Source organism: Saccopteryx bilineata, chromosome 9 (assembly GCF_036850765.1).
Source record: "Saccopteryx bilineata isolate mSacBil1 chromosome 9, mSacBil1_pri_phased_curated, whole genome shotgun sequence".
Lineage (NCBI taxonomy): Eukaryota > Metazoa > Chordata > Mammalia > Chiroptera > Emballonuridae > Saccopteryx > Saccopteryx bilineata.
In genome coordinates this window covers 38,579,703-38,599,034 of record NC_089498.1, presented here as the reverse complement: position 1 = coordinate 38,599,034, position 19,332 = coordinate 38,579,703, and the positions used below count along the sequence as shown (strand labels likewise).

The window sequence follows — 19,332 nt, the reverse complement described above, 5'->3', positions numbered from 1 at the left end:
TTCCTGTCTGTCTGTCCCTATCTGTCCCTCTGACTCTATCTCTCTCTCTCAAAAAAATAAAATAAAATAATAAAACAAAAAACTGAATAAAGAAATGGGAAGAAGAGACAAATCTTCCCCATGTGCACTGGATTTAGTTCTAGCATTTGGAAGAAGATGAATGGGAATGGTAAATACACAGTGCAAGGAAATTTGCCAAGTGACCAAGGTCAATATCCTACAAGTCATGATAACAACCAGCACTTCGCCTCTGTGGTCATCTCTCTCCAAAACTAAAACCCAGGTCTAAGAATAAAACTGAGACTTGGCGGCAGCCACTGAGCAGATCGGACATCTCTCTGGATCGCGCACCTCGCTCGGCTTCCTCTGCAAGCATGTCTGACAAACCCGATATGGCTGAGATTGAGAAATTCGATAAGTCGAAATTGAAGAAGACCGAAACGCAAGAGAAAAATCCGCTGCCTTCGAAAGAAACGATCGAACAGGAGAAGCAAGCCGGCGAATCGTAATGAGGCACGCCCCGCCAATATGCACTGTACATTCCACAAGCATTGCCTTCTTATTTTACTTCTTTTAGCTGTTTAACTTTGTAAGATGCAAAGAGGTTGGATCAGTTTAAATGACTGTGCTGCCCCTTTTCACATCAGAACTACTGACAATGAAGGCCGCACCTGCCTCTCCCATCCCATGGCCTGTCTGGCTGGCAGGGAAGGAAAAGAACTTGCATGTTGGTGAAGGAAGAAACTGGGTGGGACAGGGAAATCTAGAGTAAAAACCAACCTGATCCAAGGGGTCCTGCAGGCTGTTAAATGCGGTTTAATCAGAGTGCCATTTTTTTTTTGTTAAAGTGATTTTAATTATTGGAATGCACAATTTTTTAATATGCAAATAAAAAGTTTTAAAACCAAAAAAAAAGAAAAAAAAAAAAAAAAGAATAAAACTGAGACAAACCCAAATAGAGGACATTCTACAAAATATGTGAAGGATGCTTTCCAAAACTATCAAAGTCACAAAACACAAGGAAAGACTGAGAAACTGTCTCAAACAGAAGACAGAAAAGACAGGACAACTAAATGGTGCTAAATGGTGCTGAATGGAATCCTGGGATAGAAAAGGGACATTAGGTAAGAATTGAGAAAATCTGAATAAAATGAATAAAGTCTGCAGTAAAATTCATAGTAATGAATCAACCCTAGTTTGTTTTGACAATTGTGCGATAGTAATGTAAGATATTAGCAATTAAGGAAAGCTGGATGAGAGATACACAGGAATTCTCTATTATCTTTACAGCTTTTCTATAAATCTAAAATTTTTCCACAATAAAAAGTATATTGCCTGACCAGGCGGTGGCACAGTGGATAGAGCGTCAGACTGGGATGCAAAGGACCTAGGTTCGAGACCCTGAGGTCGCTTGAGCGCGGGCTCATCTGGTTTGAGCAAAGCTCACCAGCTTAGACCCAAGGTCGCTGGCTTGAGCAAGTGGTTATTAGGTCTGCTGAAGGCCCGCGGTCAAGGCACATATGAGAAAGCAGTCAATGAACAACTAAGGTGTAGCAATGTGCAATGAAAAACTAATGATTAATGCTTCTCATCCTCTGTTCCTGTCTGACTGTCCCTATCTAGCCCTCTCTCTGACTCTCTGTCTCTGAAGAAAAAAAAAAGTATATTAAAAAAAAATCCCCAGGCATGTAGTTAAGAAAATATAACACATAATGAGTAAAATCAATCAACTGAAACCAATCCAGAATTGACACGGCAAAATTAGCAGACACAACCATTAAACAGATACAATAACTGAGTTGCCCAATATTAAAAAACTTAACTAGAGACATGTTAAGTATATGAATCTGTAGAGGTGAAAATGACACCCTGGGAGATGAAAACCACACTTGACAGAATTAACAGCAAAACAGCATTCAAACTGAAAGATCAAAGACCTCCATACTACCCTAAGCTGAACAAAGAATAGATGATTGTGAGAGAAGATGAGCAAAGCGTCAGTGAACTGGGACAACTGCAAGCAAATAAACAGATGTGTGATTGGAGTTCCCAGAGAGGATGAGGGATAGAAAAAACACCTTTAGCAATAAAGCCTTACAGTTTTCAAATTTTGATGAAAACTATAAACTTGGAAATCTAAGGAGCTCAATTAATCCCAAGGCTAAATAAACATACAGAAAACTGCACCAAGGTGCATCACAGAAATAAATGGAAAATCTTAAAGAGCCAGAGAGAAAAACCACACAGAGAAGAACAGACACAAGGATAACAACAGATTCCCATGGGAAACACATGAGCACAAAACCGGGAGCAACATCTGAAGAATTCAAAGAAAAATACTTGTCACTTGGGGTCCGACACCCACTGAAATCCTTCCAAAAATAGAGACCGTGTGAATACACTAAAAATCATTTGCTGTAATACTTTACATGGGTGAATTATTTCAATAAGGTAATTTCATATACACACAGCTAAAATTAAAACTTTTTCAGACCCGGGTCCGATTCCCGGCCAGGGCACATAGGAGAAGCGCCCATTTGCTTCTCCACCCCTCCCCTCCTTCCTCTCTGTCTCTCTCTTCCCCTCCCGCAGCCAAGGCTCCATTGGAGCAAAGATGGCCCGGGCGCTGGAGATGGCTTCTTGGCCTCTGCCCCAGGCGCTAGAGTGGCTCTGGTCGAGGCAGAGCATCGCCCCCTGGTGTGCAGAGCATCGCCCCTGGAGGGCGTGCCAGGTGGATCACGGTAGGGCACATGCGGGAGTCTGTCTGACTGTCTCTCCCCGTTTCCAGCTTCAGAAAAATACAAAAAAAACCCACAAAACTTTTTCAGACATACAAAAACTGAAAGAACTTATGAGCAGAACCATGCTATGAGAAATGCTTACAAGAGTCCTTCAGCCAGACAGAAACGGCACTGGATGGAAATAGGTATCTACACTAAAAATGAAGAGCACCAAAAAAATGGCAATGATGCAGGCAGATTCATCAGACTTTTTCTTTTAAAGATGGTCCACTGTATAAACAATGGCAATGAAGTATGGGGTCTAGAATACATGTAAAAAAAAATGTAAGAAAACAACTGCAAGAAGACTAGGAGGGAAGACATGAATGTACACTGTTTTAAGATTCTCATACTTAAAGAGGTACCAGCAGTAGATTTAAACTTAATCATACCAATAATCACAGTAAATGTAAATGGTTTAAACACCCTTTAAAAAGGAAAGATTGTCAGGTTGGGTTTTTTAAAAATGCAATACTCAACTCCAGGCTGCCTATAAGAACCTTTTTTTTTTTTTCATTTTTCTGAAGCTGGAAACAGGGAGAGACAGTCAGACAGACTCCCGCATGCGCCCGACCGGGATCCACCCGGCACGCCCACCAGGGGCGACACTCTGCCCACCAGGGGGCGATGCTCTGCCCATCCTGGGCGTCGCCATGTTGCGACCAGAGCCACTCTAGCGCCTGAGGTAGAGGCCACAGAGCCATCCCCAGCGCCCGGGCCATCTTTGCTCCAATGGAGCCTTGGCTGCGGGAGGGGAAGAGAGACAGAGAGGAAAGCGTGGCGGAGGGGTGGAGAAGCAAATGGGCGCTTCTCCTGTGTACCCTGGCCGGGAATCGAACCCGGGTCCTCCGCATGCTAGGCCGACAAGAACCTTTTTTAAAAATAAGGACATGTAGTCCTGGCCGGTTTGCTCAGTGGTGGAGCGTCAGCCCAGCAAGTGGAAGTCCTGTGTTCAATTCCCGGCCAGGGCACACAGGAGAGGCACCCATCTGCCTCTCCAACCCTTTCCCCTCTCTTTTCTCTCTGTTTCTCTCTTCCCCTCCCGCAGCCAAGGCTCCACTGAAGCAAAGTTGGCCCAGACACTGAGGATGGCTCCATGGCCTCAGCCTCAGGCACTAGAATGGCTCTGGTTGCAACGGAGCAATGTCCTGGATGAGCAGAGCATCACCCCCTAGTGGGCATGCCGGGTGGATCCTGGTCAGGTGTACACAGGAGTCTGTCTCTCCATCTCCCTGCTTTTCACTTCAGAAAAATACATACATACATACATGTACTCTACACTTAAAAAGATGGAAAAGATAAAACACTATAACTCATCAAAAGAATTAAAAGTATTTTAATATTAGAATAAACTGCAGAACAAAGAAAACCATCAGGAATAAGGTCATTTTCATAATAATAAAGAGGGAGATTCATCAAAAGGATATGTCTCAAACATATATATTTATATAAACTTAGTAACTGAGATTCAAAAATGAATGAAGTAAAAAGAAACTGGATCCTGCCTAGGTGGTTCAGTGGATAAAGCATCAGCCTGGTGTACCAAGGTCGTATGTTCAATCCTCATCTATGGCACATGAGAAGCAACCAGTGAGTCCACAACTAAGTGGAACAAAGTAGAAAGTGGATTGATGCTTTTTTTTTTTCTCTCTCTCTCTCTCTCTCTCTGCCTCACCCCATTCTCTCTCTCTCAAATCAATGGGGAGATTTTTTAAAATACTGCATGCAGGAATACATAAAACCACATACAGTACATAGTCAGAGATTTCAATACCCTCTTCTGAAACAAGCTTTCCCTCATTATCCTCAGGAATTACAAGTTCCATGATTCCCCACAGATACCAAAATCTGTGCATACTCAAGTCCCTTATATATATAAAAGGAAGTATAGTATATAACGTATACACATCCTCCAGTATACTTTAAATCATCTCTAGATTACTCATAATACCCAATACAGTATAAATGTTGTATAATTATTATACTGAATTATTTACAAAATAATGACAAGGGGGGAAAGTCTGTACATGTTCAGTATAGAGCATAGTACCCATCAGTAATAACATTTTTTTCCCCAAAATATTTTCCACCTGTGTTTGGTTGAATCTATGGATGCAGACCTACAGATACAAAGGACTAACTGTAATTGATAGGTCAGGTACACATAAAGTCAATAAAGAAACTGCCCATGGCTCTGGCCGGTTGGCTCAGTAGTAGAGCGTCGACCTGGCGTGCGAAGTCCCGGGTTCAATTCCCAGCCAGGGCACACAGGAGAGGCACCCATCTGCTTCTCCACCTCTTCCCCTCTCCTTCTTCTCTCTCTCTTCTCCTCCTCTCCCGCAGCCGAGGTTCCATTGGACCAAAAGATGGCCCGGTCACTGGCTCCTTGGCCTCTGCCCCAGGCGCTAGAGTGGCTCTGGTCACGACAGAGCGACGCCCCGTATGGGCAGAGCATCGCCCCCTGGTGGGCATGCCGGGTGGATCCCAGTTGGGCGCATGCGGGAGTCTGTCTGACTGCCTCCCCGTTTCCAGCTTCAGAAAAATACAAAAAAAAAAATAAAAGAAACTGCCCACAACTTAAGGGTAGTTAAGAATACTCACTGTGAGGATGGTGGATTTAAGGTAGATTTTACTTCCTCTCATGTTTTGTTTTTGTTTTTAAGGAGAGAGACAGAGACAGACAGACAGACAGACAGAAAGGGGGAGAGATGAGAAGCACCAACTCATAGTTGTAGCACTTTAGTTGTTCATTGATTGGTTGCTTCTAAGTGCCTTGACTGGGAGGCTTCAGTTGAGCCAGTGACTGCCTGGCTCAAGCTAACAAGCTTCAGCTCAAGTCAGCAACCTTGGGCTTCAAGCCACCATCCATGGAATCATGTTGATGATCCCACGCTCAACCTGGACCTGAGCTCAAGTTGGCAACCTTGGGTTTTGAACCTGGAACCTCAGTGTCCTAATCTTCCCACTCCTTGCATTAATTTGTTCTTTTGTGTTCTGGCTCATGTGGTCACATCCCTTATACCCCAAAACTGAAGGAAGTCAACCTTACAAGTGGTGGGGTAGGGTGGTTGACAAAGAGGAAAGACCTGCTTAAAGGTAAAACAAACAAAAATGACTACTGAATGATAATCTCAAACTCCTTAAGCCTCACCACAGATATCTGGAAATCAAGTTCGATATCATGGGCTCTTCTGATGAGGCTTCAGTCTAAAGCACATATTTGTTATTGCTTCTTTTAACCATCCTAAAACCCTAAAATTGCATGGGAACCTGATCAGGTAGTGGTACAGTGGACAGAGTGTTGGACTGGGAGGCAGAGGACCCAGGTTTGAAACCCCAAGGTTGCTGGCTTGAGTATGAGCTCACCAGCTTGAGTATGGAGTTGCTGACTTGAGCGTGGGATCACAGACATGACCCGTGGTCGCTGGCTTGAAGCGCAGGGTAGCTGGCTTGAGCAAGGGATCACTCACTCTGCTGTCAAGGCACATATGAAAAAGCAATCAACAACTAAGGAGCTGCAACAAAGAGTTGATGCGTCTCATCTCTCTCCCTTCCTGTCTGCCTCTCTCTCTCTCTCTGACACACACACACACTTTGCATGGGGGAAAAAAGTAACATTAAGACTGTGTGAATCTGACCAGGAGGTGGCGCAGTAGATAGAGCACTGCCCTGAGATGCAGAGGACCCAGATTTGAAACCTTGAGGTCGCTAGCTTGAGCTCAAAGGTCACTGGTTCAGCAGGAGCCCCCCACCCCCACCCCTGGTCAAGGCACATATGAGAAAGCAATCAATGAACAACTAAGGTGCCACAATGAGGAACTGATGCTTCTCATCTCTCTCCCTTCCTGTCCGTCTGTGTCTCTCAAGTTTATTTAAAAAAAAAAAAAAGAGACTGTGTGAGCCTGACCAGTGGTATCACAGTGGATAAAGTGTTGACCTGGGATGCCGAGGTCCCAGGTTTGAAACCTGTGGTCACCGGCTTGAGCATGAGATCATCAACATGGTCTCATGGTCGCTGGCTTGGGCCCAAGGTCACTGGCTCAGCTTGAGCCCCTGATCAAGGCAAGTATAAGAAACAATCAATGGCCTGACCTGTGGTGGCACAGTGGATAAAGCGTAGACCTGGAAATGCTGAGGTCATCGGTTCGAAACCCTGGGCTTGCCTGGTCAAGGCACATATGGGAGTTGATGCTTCCAGCTCCTTCCCCCTTCTCTCTCTCTGTCTCTCTCCCTCTCTGTCTCTCTCTCTCTCTAAAAATGAATAAAATTTAAAAAAAAGAAACAATCAATGAACAACTAAAAGTGACACAACTATCAATTGAAGTTTCTCATCTCCCTCTCTTCCTGTCTGTCTGCCTGTGTCTCAAAAAAAAAAAACCACCTAAAAAAATTGTAAGGTTTAAATATGTAGTAATTAGCCTATGTACGGTATGGGTACTTGCCCTCAGGGCAGACTGCAGATCGCTTGCCCACCACTGTAAGGGGCCATATTTTGCTGTTCGTTCATCTGCGTCAGTGAGAAGCATTTTTCCCCTGCCTGTTTGTTCGTCCACCATTACAAGAATCTATTAAACTGGAATGGCCCTAAGCTTTCTGGCTCCAGAGTTCCTCTACTGTCTGCTTGAATCCAATGTGAACCTGCCTGGCCTCAGCCACCAGCATTACAATGGGAGAAATTGATTTTATGGATAGATGTTTCTTTTTTTTTATCTTAAAAAAAATAAAATCTGTATGAGCGTACCCTCCCCCCGAAGGGATATTCCAGGCCTCAATTTCTTATCCTAAGGTATCTCCCAAACCCTAAATGTCCCTCTTAGCTGCCTGTTTGGTATCCCAGTCACTCCTTACACTGGTATCTCAAATCCATCATGCCCAACCACAGCTTCTCCAATCAGCCACTTCTCTGTCTCCTGCCTCCACGGTGACACTATCATCCTAATCACCATGCCTCAAGGATCTAGCTGCCCAGCTTCCCAAGCCCCAAACTCTGTGGAGCGCCCCCTTCCTTGGACCCTCCAACCCAGAGCAGCAATGGAGATAGGGCCTTGTGCTTGCCTCAGTGGGCTTCCTGCCGCACAATCCTCTTCCAATACCTGTGTTATGCTTGTGGTTGAGAACAAGCAGGTTCGCACTGACTTCAGGCAGACGACAGGGAAACTGCAGAGCCAGAAAGCGTCAGGCCATATCCGTTTATTGCAAGTAAAGGAAAACCTGCTTTTCTTAGTGGAGGGCAAGGGATGGATCAGGAAAAACGCCCGTCATGGTGGCTGCTGAGGGAATCAGGCAACCGCACCTGACAGTGGTGGGAGAGCAATCTGGGAGAATCGCCCCTAAGGAAAAGCACCCATAGCTTTTCATAGAGACACACATGTGGCTTTCTGCCACATGCTAACGCACTACTCATGCAAAGTGCTTGCAGCCAGTAAACCAGTGAGCAAGCCTAACACAGCTGTTTTGCCCACAACCTGCTTCTGCTCACCACCTTTCAGGACACTCATTGGCCTGGCATTCCAAACTTGCTTGTGCGCCAAACCTTGAGACACATCAGGCAACTCTCTGCTCTAGGCCCATTCTGTTTTCTTCACCCCAAATTCCTTTTCAACTCCCTATGGCCATTTGTTCTAATTCTACCGATTATGCAAAATCCACCCAAATGCTACCTCTTTGATGGAGCCTTTGTCCACCCCAACCTCCAAGTGACATGGGTCTCCTCCCTTCCCATTGCAAACTTCCTCTCCCAGGAGCTTCTGGCTGGTCTTTCCGTGGGTCTTGCATATTATTGCAAGTTGGTTAACTGCCTTAAGAACAGAAAGACATTTTCATTTGTGCTCACAGTGACACAATGGCCTCATGGAAGAGCACGCCCCCCACACTGCGGGAATTCCTCATACACACTTTAAACTTCCAATTTTTTCTGTAATTGGAATAATAATGCCCACCTCAGAGAATCTTTAAGGATTAAAAGGTGAAGCATCTGACCCAATGCTGACAGTAAGCATTCCAGGTGCAGTTACTCTTCATCCTGGAAAACCAGCTGAGTTTGAAACAGCATCTTGTACATAACAAGCATTAAGTATTTACTGAACAGTAGGAAACAAGTCGGACAGTGAGAATTATCAGTTTGACTTACATGAGTAGGTGTATAAATAAAATGTATGCCAAAAAAGAATCACTAAGGAAGTTCTAATAGAGTGATTTAATTCTGAGGGCTAAAATAAGGAAAGCTCCAATTACCACGGTTCAAAAATGAAGTGGGGCTCTGAATGACTGGATCACTTGGTAGAACATCGGCCCAGTGTGGAAGTCCAGGGTTCGATTTCCAGTCAGGGCACACAGGAGACGATACCATCTGCTTCTCCACCCACCTCTCCCCTCCAGCAGCCATGGTTCAAATGGTTTGAGCAATTTGGCCCCAGGTGCAAATGACAGCTCCATGGCCTCCTCTCCGGTGCTGAAATAGCTTAGCTGCTGAGGGAGTGGGGGGACTGGACAGAGCATTGACCTCTAGGGGGCTTGCTAGGTGGATCCAAGTCAGGGTGAGTTTGGGAGTATGTCTTTGTCTCTCACTAAATTTAAAAAAAAAAGGAAGTGGGTGTTGCTGACATACAGTTGAATATGCAAACCCAACAATGCTAGCAATTCATAGGGATGCTCCTCTCCAGCTTCTTTTACCATGGCCCAGTGCAGAGTGAGCTTCCACAGAGAGCACACAGCAGCTATGTGCATAGTCTAATCCAGAGATGAGAGCAATTCACAAGGTTTGCGAAGACAACAGGAGCTTTTAGCCTGGTTCTCTCACAATGTATCACACCCAAGATTGCAATCCCCACTAAGCTTCCAGGTCACTGGATAATAAATGGCCTTGAGTCCTCAAACCCTGTCATAATACTTTCAATAATCAAAAAACTTCTCTGGGCCTGACCTGTGGTGGCGCAGTGGATAAAGCGTCAACCTGGAAATGCTGAGGTCGCCGGTTCAAAACCCTGGGCTTGCCTGGTCAAGGCACATATGGGAGTTGATGCTTCCAGCTCCTCCCCTCTGTCTTTCTCTCTCTTTGTCTCTCTCTCTCCCTCTCTCTCTCCTCTCTAAAATGAATAAATAAAAAATTTTTTAAAAATTTAAAAAATTACATAAAAAAACCAAAACAAAACAAAAAACTTCTCTGACAGAAAATTAAGAGTACTTTCTCCTCATCTCAATAAAACCTGAAAAAAAATTACTTTCATATACAGGACTTTTATCTTATGATAAAGACCTCTAAAATAAAGATGCTTATAAGATTGTACATGCCATGGCTCAGTGGATAGAGCACTGGTTTGGCGTGCAGACATCCCAGGTTCGATCTCTGGTCAGGGCACACATGAGAAGCAACCATCTGCTTCTCTCCGCCTTCTCTCTCTCTTCCACTCTCACAGCCAGTGGCTTGACTGGTTCAAGCATCAGCCCCAGGTGCTGAGGATAGCTTGGTTGGTTCAAGAATCAGCCCCAATGGGGGTTGCCAGGTGGATCCCACTCGGGGCACATGTGGGAGTCTGTCTATCTCCCCTCCTCTCACTTAAAAAAAAAATTGTATGTCATAATTTCCTAATAAATGTCTTAAAGAGGTTATTGAGTTACTGAAAGAAAAGGTTTAGTCCTCATTTCCAATTAAAGCAAATCAGCTCTAGAATTACTAGAAACTCCGTTTCAAGATCTCATTGCAGACGATTCAGATAGCACTTGTTTTAAAGATTTATAATAGCCTGACCAGGCAGTGGCACAGTGGATAGAGTGTCAGACTGGGATGCAGAGGACCCAGGTTCAAGACCTGAGGTCACCAGCTTGAGCGCAGGCTCATCTGGTTTGAGCAAAAAGCTCACCAGCTTCAACCCAATGTCGCTGGCTTGAACAAGGGGCTTACTTGGTCTGCTGAAGGCCCACGGTCAAGGCACATGGGAGAGAGCAATCAATGAACAACTAAGGTGTTGCAATGCGCAATGAAACACTAATGATTGATGCTTCTCATCTCGCCATTCCTGTCTGTCTGTCCCTGTCTATCCCTCTCTCTGACTCTATCTCTGTAAAAAAAAAAAAAAATTATAATAAAAGTTGAGTATACAAGACTCCATAATTTTAAAATGTTCTCCAAACTGTCAAATATATAACAATATATTTCAAGCAATTTTGCAATTCAGAAAAGCAAAGACAAATGTTTAAATCAAGTAACCACCCTGAACTACAAGACAAGACTAAACTGAATCAAGAGAGGGCAAAATAACTGAAATAATCCAAGAGAATCAGAGTCTTAAATATATAAGATGCACAATTTTGAGACAGTTTTTTTTCTTTATTACGTGACCTGACTGAAGATCAAACCTGAGAGACCCTGGCGTACTGGGACAACAATCTAACCAACTGAGCCACTCAGCCAGCCAAAGCAGCTTCTTAAAAGGAAGAATTATGCAAGTAAACTGGATGAGCCCCAGGGAAAGGCTGTTCAATGCCAGAGGAATGGGCTGGACCTCATCCAGCAACCTACCAGAACAGAGTCCATGCACCTAAAAACAGACTATCACTCAAGAACCCTGCCTGCACTGTGGTGCTCAATCCACTTACTACTAGTAGACAACTAATAACAAGATCAGAGGAAGGGCAAACAGTGAAGCAACACACAACTGAAGATGTACAGAATGTATGAACACATACCCAGTACAGATACACATACCCACTTTCAATGAAAGCCAGTGTTTATATTTCCATGACTGCAGAAGGGGTGCTCATTGTCAAGGGTACCCTCTGAAAATGCCCACAAATTCATGATCTATATACTGGAGGATAGGAAGGGAATGGACACAGTCAGATTTTTCTGAGGCTATAAAATGTTTAACTTTTGATAAACATTTAGGCTGAAGTAATTTGTTCAGCTACATTTTTTCTTAGTACAGCTGTTTCCAAAGTGTTATCCAAGAACCCTTAGGGATCCCTGCAACTCTTTTGAAACTTTTTTCATAATAACACTGCCTTTTTAGCTGGGTGATATTTGTACTAATGATTCAAAGATCCAATTTTCTTAATCTCCATGATGAAATAACTGTTAATTTCCTTAAATCCTAAGCCTTGCCTAATTTTTTATATCCTATGACATATAAGAAGTATGCATGAAGCATTTCTGCTGTGTACAAAATACAACAGTTCTCTCCAGGAAAAGCACTTTTTCAAGGAACCTATTTTTCTGTGAAAGAATGACTGATATACAAACACATATTATTCAGACATAGGTATCTGACAGATCATTTTTGGAAAATGAACAAAACAAGACTACCATTTCAAGAAAAACATCTGACCTAATTTATTGCCAATGCTAATATTCAAACGTTTGGTCAAATATTAAAATTTCGAAAACCTCACCACTGTGAGCAGACACCTTTTGGTGGCTTAAAGCAGGGGTAGTCAACCTTTTTATACCTACCGCCGACTTTTGTATCTCTGTTAGTAGTAAAATTTTCTAGCCGCCCACCGGTTCCACAGTAATGGTGATTTATAAAGTAGGGAAGTAATTTTACTTTATAAAATTTATAAAGCAGAGTTACAGCAAGTTAAAGCATATAATAATAATTACTTACCAAGTACTTTATGTCAAATTTTCGCTAAGTTTGGCAGAATAAATCTTTATAAAACAACTTACTATAGTTAAATCTATCTTTTTTTTATACTTTGGTTGCTCCGCTACTGCCCACCATGAAAGATGGAACGCCCACTACTGGGCGGTAGGGACCAGGTTGACTACCACTGGCTTAAAGGCTCCTCTGATGATAAAGGTGGTGACAGAAACAAAAATAACTTCTGTCATAGTAAAATGAGTACATCAGCATCTGGAAGATCTAAATAACTCAGCAAACCAAACACAGTTGTAAAAGATCATCTCACAAGTGCAAGGAAGGACAGTGGGTTTAAATGTAGCTGAAAAGGAACAGCCCATGACTCAATGTAGGTTCTAGGCTAACAGTAACCTTTTCCCAAGTAACCATCTGTTGAATATTGATCAAAGAACACCTCCAAAATTATGTCTTATCAAAGAATAACACCTCCAAAATTATGTCAAGGAGCTATTCAAATACTCTTTCCTATTCCAACTACTCTTTGTATACTTTAAAGAGTTTTTATTTATTGACTTTTTTAGAAAGAGGAGAAAGGGGAGGGGGGCGGGAAGAGAAACAGGCAGCATCAACTTGTAGCAGGTGCTTCTCATATGTGCCCTTAAGTTCATAGTGCACTTAAGCAGGCGAGCCTGGGTTTTAGAGCCAGTGACCTCGGCAAGCCAGCTTGGTACTTTATCCACTGTGCCACTACAGGTCAGGCTCTTTTTCCTTTTTTTTTTTTTTTTTTTTTTTTTTTAAGTGAGAGAGAGAGACAGAAAGGGACAGACAGACAGAAGAGAGATAAGAAACATCAACTCATCGTTATGAGGAACTCAGCTGTTCATTGATAGCTTTCTCACCTGTATCTTGACCAGGGGACTCCAGACGAGTCAGTGACCCCTTGCTCAAGCCAGCAACCACGGCCGTCAGGTCAATGATCCCAGACTCAAGCTTGTGATCCAGCACTCAAGCCTGAGACCTTGGAGTTTCGAACCTGGGTCCTCAGTGTCCCAGGCTGATGCTTTCTTTATTCACTGTACTACCACCTGGTCAGGCTAAGCTCTTTTCTATACTTTAACCAAAGCAATATATGACAAACATCAATTTATGCAATGGATGTATTATTCCTATTAGTAAATAAAAATTTTATCAATAGATATACCTATATAGACAAAAATTCTATGGACTCCTCAGTATTACAACATAAAGAGTTCCTGAGATGAAAAAGTGTGAGGACAGGGCCCAGGACCCAAGGGTGTACAGGAGAGATAGCAAGCTATTCCAGGACCCCACTTCCATTTCAGACCCTGCCAAGACCTTAACCATGACAAGACCCTTTAATTTGTGTGGCCTGCTCCATGAATCCCACTATAAACACTTCAACTGGATGAGGAGAGAGAAAAGATGTATATATAAATAATCTAAGCATTTCTTCCCAAAGAAGTGTCAGCTTTCTGACTGTCTCCCTGAGATAACACCAGATTTCCAGAATAGTGTTATTCCATGTCAGGAGCACAGAGGCAGACCAAGTTCAACCAGATGGACCTTTCTGCTGTCCATGCTTCTTCTTCAGGAAAAGGAAATGCAGTCGCCTCTAACTGAGATGTGTGAGGACCAGCAGAGCGTGTCCAGTGGGCCAAAGGAATGGGAACAGTACATAAGAGGCCTGTCTGCCTCAAGCTGAGGCATGATTAGGACTTGGTCCCTTCTGCTCCGCAAGGATGATACACTATTTCAAATTTTACAGCCTCCTATTGTAGATCCAGACCCAGTACTGAATGTCAAAATGAAAAGGGTCCAGAATCATATAATGCACATGACAAGGAGGCTGCAGCACAGGCTAAATGCACCAGTTCCAATTCATCCCAAGCAGGACACCAGCCGGGGACACAGTCCTTTGCTCCTGGGCTTGTACTGTGTTGGGTACAACTCTGCCTCCGACCAGACAGGGGGCCCTGAGCAACAATCCTGTTGCTGAATCAGTGTACAGAGCTCACTCTCAAAAATGATCAGAAAGGGTCATGAGGCCCTGTATGTGTTGAGTTAGTGAATAAAATTAAATTGTATCTGGAAAGCCTGACCAGGCAGTGGTGCAGTGTATAGAGCGTGGTGGGACTGGGATGCAGAGGACCCAGGTTTAAAACTGCAAGGTCGCCAACTTTCATCCAGCTTGAACAAGGGCTCACCAGCTTAAGCATGGGGTCTCTGGCTTGAGCTCAAAGCTTGCTGGTTTAAAGCCCAAGGTCACTGGCTTGAGCAAGGGGTCACTCGCTCTGCTGTAGCACCCCAGTCAAGGTACATATGAGAAAGCAATCCGTAAACAACTATGGAACTGCAATGGAGAACTGATGCTTCTCATCTCTTTTCCTTCCTGTCTGTCCCTATCTGTCCCTCTCCCTCTATCTCTGTCACACACACATACACACACAAAAAATTGCATTTGGAGAATCTGATGAAATTTTTGAAACAGGTAAAAACTCCAAAGTACTCTAAGTGTTCTAAACCTTGATTAAGAATTACTAGTCTAGGCCTGACCTGTGGTGGCGCAGTGGATAAAGCATTGACCTGGAACACTAAGATCGCTGGTTCAAAACCCCAGGCTTGCCTGGTCAAGGCACATTTGGGAGCTGATGCTTCCTGCCCCTTCCCCCTTCTCTCTCTCCTCTCTCTCTAAAAATGAATAAATTAAAAAAAAAATTTTAAATTACTAGTCTAGCCTGACCTGTGGTGGCGCAGTGGATAAAGCGTCAACCTGGAAATGCTGAGGTCACCGGTTCAAAACCCTGGGCTTGCCTGGTCAAGGCACATATGGGAGTTGATGCTTCCAGCTCCTCCCCCTTCTCTCTCTCTGTCTCTCTCTCCTCTCTCTCTCTCTGTCTCTCACCCTCTCTAAAAATGAATAAAAAAAAATTACTAGTCTAGAAGGGTGAACACAAAATATGGTATACAGAGATGTGTTGTAGAATTGGGCACCTGAAACCTGTATTATTATGTTAACTTGTGTCACCCCCAATAAAATTCAATTTAAAAAATTACTAGTACAGTCTAGAAACTAAGTGGTGTAGCCTGACCAGACAGTAGCGCAGTGGATAGAGCAACAGACTGGGATGTGGTGGACCCAGGTTCGAGACCCGAGGTCGCCAGCTTGAGCGCGGGCTCATCTGGTTTGAGCAAGGCTCACCTCAAGCAAGGGGTTACTCGGTCTGCTGAAGGCCAACAGTCAAGGCACATATGAGAGAGCAATCAATGAACAACTAACGTGTCGCAACAAAAAACTGATGATTGATGCTTCTCATCTCTCTCCGTTCCTGTCTGTCCCTATCTCTCTTTCTGTCACCGTAAAACTAAGTGGTGTAGTAAAAGGCATAATGGGCTTTCTGGGGGTTACCAAAGAATCCTAATGAAGGCCTCACACATCTCTGGACTAGGTATACACCCTCTCAGATACCCCAGAAAGACTACAGTCTAAGGCCATCTCTCTCTGTCTGTCTGTCTCTCTCTCTGTCTCTCTCTCTCTCCCTCCCCCATTACCAACTTTGCAATGTTTGAATGTTGTAGGAGTGGTTTCCACACAAGGTGTTTTAGGTGGTCCCTGAAGAGAGGGTGGCATCATTTCTGAGCAATATCTTCCTGCCATAGTCAAGGGCTCTTGGAACTGACTGGGTAAAACACACTATAAGCTTCAGGTAAGAATAGCCCCTCTCTTCGAGGCAGTTTACAGAAAGGTCAGAACTGAGTTCAGAGGTCAGCAACTGGCTTTGTTTATTGTTTATTCCTCCATCAGAGAATACCAGAGAGACAATAAAAGTGACCTAAGTCTGACCTGTGATGGCTAAGTGGATAGAATGTTGACTTGGAATGCTGAGTTCGCTGGTTCAAAACCCTGGGCTTGCCCAATCAAGGCATGTATGACAAGCAATCAATGAACAACTAAAGTGAAGCAATTATGAGTTAATACTTCTCACTCCCCCTCTCTTCTGTCTCTAAAATCAATAAATAAAAGTCTTTGGAGAAAAATATAGCCCTGGCTGGTTGGCTAGGTGGTAGAGCATCAGCTCAGTGTGTGAATATCCCAGGTTCAATTCTAGGTCAGGGCACAAAAAAGAAACAAGCATCTGCTTCTCCACTGCCCCCTCTTCTCCCGCAGATATGGCTCCATTGCTTTGAGCGCACTAGACCTGGGCACTGAGGATGGCTACGTGGAGACTCTGCCTCAGGCGCTCTAAAAATGAATAAAAAAAAAATTACTAGTCTAGAAGGGTGAACTGAGTTCAGAGGTCAGTTGACCCCAAGAATGGCCCCAAAAGGACAGAACTTCGGCCCCAGACAGGAGTTGGCAGGTGGATCCCAGTTCAGGCGCATACAGGAGTTTGTCTCCCTATATCACCTCTTCTCACTTGGGAGGGAGGTAGGAAGGAAGGGAAGAAAGAAATAGAGCAGGCATCCACCTGCAATGCTGAGGTCGCCGGTTAATAACCTTGGACTTGCCCAGTAAAGGCTCATACGGGAAGCAACCCCAGTGGTCCCTCATCTATCACAGGGGTTAGGTTCCAAAACTCTCTTGCAATAGGCGAAAATCTGCAAAGTAGCAACCTTATATTTATTTTATTATTTACATATATTTTAAGACTTGATAAATCCTCCCCACACTCTTATAAACCTTTCACAGTTATTGACCTTTCCCACACTCTTATAAACACTTCCTATGCTCTTAAACAATTTCTATACTCTTAAACCTATGTAATCCTAACAACATATAAAATTCTATATATGGCTACTCACCAATGAATATTAATGTTTTTATTTGTTTTCAATTTATTAGGCTAGAAAATGCTTATTTTACCACAAAATAAAATAACTATATAAAAATACCTATATACCGCAAAACCCCATGATACAGCGAAAAGTCTGTGATATGAAATTAGATACATACAATTTCAAAATCCGCAATACAGTGAGACCACAAAAAGTAAACCACGATATGGCAAAGGACGACTGTACTACGAGTTGATGTTTCCTGCTTCTCCCTCCTCTTTCCCCCCCCTTCCCTTCTCTCTCTCTCTCACCCCCCTTTATCTAAAAAATCCATAAATAAAAAATTATTTTTTTAAAAAAAGTGGTCAGCCTGACCAGGCAGTGGCGCAGTGGATGGAGAGTCGGACTGGGATGAGGAAGGACCCAGGTTCGAGACTCCTAGGTCTCCAGCTTGAGCGTGGGCTCATCTGGTTTGAGCAAAGTTCACCAGCTTGGACCCAAGGTTGCTGGCTTGAGCAAGGGGTTACTCAGTCTGCTGTAGCCCCACGGTCAAGGCACATATGAGAAAGCAATCAATGAGCAACTAGGGTGCTGCAGTGAAGAGTTGATGCTTCTCGTCTTTCTCCCTTCCTGTCTGTCTGTCCCTATTTATCCCTCTCTCTGATTTTCTGTCGATAAAAAAAATTTTTTTTAAGTGGTCAAAGATGCCCTTTTTGTATATGAATGGATAAATAAACCATGGGACATCCAGATGATAAAATATTTTTTGGCACTTAAAAAAGAAATTACCTGTCAAGCCATGAAAACACATGGAGGAACCTTAAATCCATTTTACTAAGTGAAAGAAGCAAATACAAAAATGCTAAATACTGTAGTATTCCAACCATAGACTTCTATACGAGGCAGATCTTTTATACTGCAGAATCCGCACAGCAGATTCCTCCGTGTGAGGCCTCTTTCAGTCTATTGGGGGTGGCGGATTCCACCTTTGGAATTTTTCTGCTCTAGGAAAAGTTCTAGCGTGGAAAAAATTAGGCAACATGCTCTATATTTGAGCAGAATCTGCTGCGGCCTCCCCTTGACTTGAATAGGAGAGAAAGAAATGTGTCGGAAACTGTCTTTCTCCGCCTCTTATTGAAATCAAAAGGCTGCGGCAGATTGTGTGGTAACCCGAGATTCTCGGGAGCTCTCTTCCACAAAATCCGCCGCATTCCCAATGAAATCAATAGGAGGCGGATTCAATGCGAGAAACCGCTGATTTTAGCAGTTTCCTCATTCAGAATATGGGAAAATAGTGGGAGGTATGGGAGATAATTATACATTGGGGAACAGTGTGAACTACATCTTATAGCGGTCCCTTATAGTATAAGACCGATGTAGTTCACACTGTGTAAATGTATGGTGCTTTGTGTAAGTGTAAGCTGCTTTGTGTACTGTGTAATGATTACACACAAAGCATCTAACACACAGTATTGTGTGTATGGTGTGTGTACTGTTTTTACATTATTAACCTTTTTTACACCAGCAGGCTGTCTCGCAAGCTCTCTTGGCTCTCCACCTCTTGCCTCTCCATCTCCTAGGCTTCTGTCCTCCGATGCACCCGCTCACTGATGACGTCAGCAAGCACCGGACATGGCGTGTGTTCAAGCTGAATAGCGCTGCTGCAGACGGTAGCACAGCTTCTCAGCGGCTAAAGCCATTGGAAATATGTATTTTCCGATGGCTTTAGGCGACCCGTGTTTTCGTCGTTCGACCCCCGCCGGGGTAGCGACCCACAGATTGAGAACCTCTGCCTTAGTTGTTCACTGATGACTTTTACATATGTGCCTTGACCGCGGGCCTTCAGCAGACCAAGTAACCCCTTGCTCGAGCCAGCAACCTTGGGTCCAAGCTGGTGAGTTTTTGCTCAAACCAGATGAGCCTGCGCTCAGGCTGGCGACCTCAGGGTCTTGAACCTGGGTCCTCAGCATCCCTGTCCGACGCTCTATCCACTGCACCACCGCCTGGTCAGGCTAGAGTCTTAATCCATGGTTCTGTGGTGACCTCAATACAGTTTAGGGAGGTATCAGGCAATGCTTGATCCAAGTAGGGGGTTTATACTGACCAGCCAAATACTAAGAGGCACTCAACGTCCTCCAAGGAGAGCAGCCTGATATAGACTAGCAAATAATAAGAGTGCA

General features: G+C 43.8%; 2 protein-coding genes across 8 annotated transcripts in view; one reads left to right on the top strand and one right to left on the bottom strand.

Moving 5' to 3' along the window:
- The window catches only part of ANKRD11 (ankyrin repeat domain containing 11), a 272,080-nt gene that overhangs the window by 128,132 nt on the left and 124,616 nt on the right, over positions 1-19,332 (bottom strand). The window lies entirely within an intron of this gene.
- LOC136312758 (thymosin beta-4) lies at positions 314-835 on the top strand. Its single transcript, XM_066242594.1, has one exon. The coding sequence runs from the start codon at positions 375-377 to the stop codon at positions 507-509; it is 135 nt and encodes a 44-aa protein (XP_066098691.1). The 5' UTR covers positions 314-374; the 3' UTR covers positions 510-835.

Coding starts and splice junctions, on each gene's coding strand:
- LOC136312758 (XM_066242594.1), top strand. CDS start 375: ATGTCTGACAAACCCGATATGGCTGAGATTGAGAAATTCGATAAGTCG.